Genomic DNA, 4,239 nt, shown 5'->3' with positions numbered 1-4,239 from the left:
TACAAAATATAGTTCAATCTCATTTTCTTTTTCATGAAGTGGCCAGGCAAAACTTTAATTTCGTTGAAACTAAGAATGGTTTTATAAAGTCAGTTTTATAAATAAGCATATTTCCCATTTGCAAAGGACATGGTATTACTTTTCACTAACCAAATCAACTATTTCTAGCATAACCCATGAACTACTGAAATTGTCAGTCGAATGAATGCCAGTTTAACAGTTGGTACAAGTAGAAATATGTCAGAGAATCTGTATGTGAATCAAGCTTAAATGTTAGCTTGCACTGGCATCCAAGAACATTAAGATGGCAATCTGTAAAGCTCATGAAAGATGCTGGGAGAAGACACTATTGCAAATCTGATTCAGAACTGCGTAGCCTATAAATATGTGCCTGGGTTGCTATGGTAGTTTTAGTTTTGGTTTTGGTGACTCAGGATTATGCAGTATTAAAAGTAACCCACCTTGACATTTCTGTGTAAGAACATTACTCTGAACTGAACAAAAATCAGAGTGAGAATTTTGCTTCTCACATAATCTAAAATTTTGATAGCACTTTGTGCATAGTCTTTCTATCTCCTTTTTTCCGGATAAGGAATATATTGGAGATTTCACTGTTTCTTGTGTGGGTTTGCCACACAATTAGAGAAGTGAATGCAACATATTTAAAAATAGAAATGAATATGGCCATCAAATTTAAAATATGAAAGAAATGCCTTATTCTTATAACTATCTTTATTTGGTTTCCGTGTTGAAAAATGCTTTTATATTTTCCTATCCAATTTCTCCTCTTAAACCTTACAGTTCTTTATAGAAACCTGGGAGAATAGAGAGTTTTATGTCAACATATACAGTATTTGCCACTATTTCTTCAAATTAGCCTTTTTTTCCCAGAGCTATAATTGATGAAACTAACTTTCATATAATGGTTTTCTTCACTGGGGAGTGAAAAACATTTGGACAAAATTTTAAGAAGCCACAACATGTCAGATTTCTGTTGCTGATGAAAAAAATGAATGACAAGACAACAATTATCCTTAAGAGATCAAAAGAAAAATCCGATGTTCCAGAAGATGACTATTTTGGGTAGCACAAAAACTTCATCTGTGTACTTCTGTGGTACAGAAACTTGCATGAATTAGCTTTGAACAATGACTGTAATGCTTGTAAGAAAAAATAGAAAATCGGAAAGCACACTGATAACAATCTCATTGTTAAACTGTTGATCATTTGAAGCCTGCCATAAATTAGCTGAAAATATATACATGAATAGATGCTACCTCTACAAGCATTTATACAGATATCTCAAGAGAAACCTGGAGTGCTTTAAAAAGAGTGTGGCCAGCAGGTTGAGGGAGGTGATCCTCCTCTGCTCTGCCCTGGTGAGACTACATCTGGAGCACTGTGTCCAGTTCTAGGCTCCTCAGTTCAAGAAAGACAGGGAACTGCTGGAGAGAGTCCATCACAGGGCCACAGAGATGATGAGGGGCCTGGAGCATCTCCCTTAAGAGGAAAGGCTAAGAGACCTGAGGCTGTTCAGTCTGGAGAAGAGAAGGCTGAGTGGGGATCTTATCAGTGCTAATAAATACCTAATTGTTGGGAGTCAAGTGGATGGGGCCAGGCTCTTTGCAGTGTTGCAAAGTGACAGAACAAAGGGCAATGGGCACAAACTGGAACACAGGAAGTTCCATACAAACATGAGGAAAAGCTTCTTTACTGTGAGCATGACAGCACTGGAACAAGCCACCTAGAGAGGCTGTGGAGTCTCCTTCTCTGGAGATATTCAGAACCCACCTGGATGCTTTCTTGCGTAACCTACTGTTACTGCTTGAGGAATTGAAGGATATTCCATGATCAAAAATAAAAAGCTTAGCTAGAGGAATGTAGTCAAGGAGAGGTGACTGGAGCCTTTATGGAAAACTAAAAAAAAGTGCTCCATACCAATGAATTTCCTCAGACGGTATTTCAAATAAGTACCTATCAATTAGCCTAGAATTACTTTACTGCCAATACAGCACTTGATTTAAAATCTTGCTGAAATCAGTGTATTGCATTCTATAGGTATGTGGGTTCTTTGAAGAGTCAAATTTTCAGACAGCCAATTGAGAGGGAAAGAAAGAAGCAGACTGCGGGGGAGGGTATTTCTAAAATACTGGAGACATCTGGGGACAGAGGATGTTCTTTCTTGAGTTACCTTTCTCTGGGAAAGTAGTTTCCTTAGGAAATGTCATTGGATTGAGGGCCTGTCCCCAAGGAATTGTGCCCAAGAGGACAAGACTGCAGTATGCAGCTGGATCCTGCACAGCTCCTCTCCTTAGAAGTGAGTCAGTAGATGCAGCCAAGCTGTAGGCTGGTAAATGTGTGTACTGGGCACAATTCAATTACCCATGTGAGTAATAAATGCTACAACGACCGCTTCTGAAGTGGATTGTGCACGATCAGCCATACTTTCAGATCCATGAACTTAAATTGTATCTCTGAGTAGACACATGGGTCATCAATAGGAATGTATTAATTAGATCCTGGGTTTTTGTTGACATGTTTGGATTGGAAACTTCTCTCTGGCAAATCTTTCTTCTCGCCTACCAGATGCCATCTTTAAAATACCCACAGTTTACATCTGCAAATTTTCAGTGGGCTGTGTGTTATGCACTGCTGTGCAAGTACATCTGATGGGTGCTGTGCAAATAGTTCCAGGTGAAAACCTGCTCTGAAGGGCGTTAGTGAGAACACACTGCTGCAGGTATGCAACCTTCTGACCACCGCTTCTTGTGAAATGCCACCAACATTTTTAATGATAGAATTAAGAAGCCTAAGCAGGCTGAGAGACTGCAGCAAAAGGAAACATTAGAGGAAGGAACAAACCACACAAAAATTGACAAGTATGAGGTTTGGTGACCCTCTCAAACTATATTTTGTTTCCTATAATTAGTTGAAATTAGAACTTCTTTTCCAGTAAGGTTAAAGCCACGTTTTACCCCTAAAGATGACTCAATTCAAAAGAAAATATCTATTGTTTATAGCTAAAGAAAACAAGCTACGCACAGGGAAAGAAATTAACTGCGTGTAACAGCTTGGTTCCTAGAAGTAGCAATTCTGAACACAATGTTTGTGTCTTCAAAGGCTGTGTACACTGTAATTCCTTCTCTCCCAACAGAAACAGGACGCGCTGCTCCAAATTTTCAGGCAATAACAGTGAAGTATAACTGAAACCAGCACTGCGTAACAGTGAAGTATAACTGAAACCAGCACTGCAACACTGTGAGCATAGGGGTTTGTGCACAGACAACTCAGGGCGCACTGCTTTGATACCAGGCTGCCCAAACGCAGGCATGCTTAGCTTTCCCAAGCAGGGGATCCTCAGCAGCCCTGCCTGTGTTCTTCTCAGAGCGGCTGCAGTCGCTCTGTTTGCTAACAGAGGCACAAGCGGAAGAAGACGCAAACAGGGAAGCAGCACGCCTGAAGCCTTCCTTTGGTTCCCGAGGCCTGCACCGGCTGCCCTAACCGAACCAGTGACCCCTTCAGCTGAACTCTTGAACCCGCGGCCCGCGCAAAACCCAGCCGCACCTCAGCACCACCCCAACCCGGCCCGACCCCGCCCCGCCACCGCCCCCGCGCGCCCGTGACGTCAGGGCCTCACTGCCTCACCCCACCCACCGCGCGCCCCTGCCCGCCTCCCTCGGGCCCCGCCCCGCCGGGAAATCTCGCGGGATTATGCTAAAGAGCCGCCGCCGCCCCGCCCCTCGGCCGCCTCCCGCCCTGCGCTTCCATCTGGGTGGGTGCGTGAGCGAGGACGAGCGCGGGCCGCGGTGCTCTGTGGGATACGGCGGTATATAGTCTATCCTCGGCGCGGCGATAGCGAGGGGGCTAGGCGGGAGTGGGGCATGAAGATGGCGGACGCCAAGCAGAAGCGGAACGAGCAGCTGAAGCGCTGGATCGGCTCCGAGACCGACCTGGAGCCGCCCGTGGTCAAGCGCAAAAAGACCAAGGTGAAGTTCGACGACGGCGCCGTCTTCCTGGCCGCCTGCTCCAGCGGGGACACGGAGGAGGTGCTGCGGCTGCTGGAGCGCGGCGCCGACATCAACTACGCCAATGTGGACGGGCTCACCGCGCTCCACCAGGTCGGTGCGGCTGGGCTCGGCCGGGCGGGCGGGCAGGGCCGGGGGGAGGCCTCTGCGGGGTGTCCCTCTGGGAGGCGGCCGCGGGAGAAGGGGCCGGCGGCGGCAGCGGCTCTCCCCTCCG

The 4,239-nt window shown here is 46.0% G+C and overlaps 1 protein-coding gene across 4 annotated transcripts in view; it reads left to right on the top strand.

Moving 5' to 3' along the window:
- Nucleotides 3,715-4,239, top strand: part of PPP1R12A (protein phosphatase 1 regulatory subunit 12A) — a 124,349-nt gene continuing 123,824 nt past the window's right edge. For 3 of the 4 annotated variants that reach the window (XM_021385247.1, XM_021385245.1, XM_021385246.1), the window contains exon 1: nt 3,716-4,118. In XM_021385247.1, coding sequence (XP_021240922.1) covers nt 3,882-4,118 — 237 coding nt within the window. In that variant the 5' untranslated portion in view covers nt 3,716-3,881. Of the gene's footprint in view, nt 4,119-4,239 lie in introns of all 4 variants that reach the window. The other variant, XM_021385248.1, reaches the window with a different exon arrangement.

This window comes from Numida meleagris, chromosome 1, assembly GCF_002078875.1.
Source record: "Numida meleagris isolate 19003 breed g44 Domestic line chromosome 1, NumMel1.0, whole genome shotgun sequence".
Lineage (NCBI taxonomy): Eukaryota > Metazoa > Chordata > Aves > Galliformes > Numididae > Numida > Numida meleagris.
This window is presented reverse-complemented; position numbering and strand designations above follow the sequence as displayed.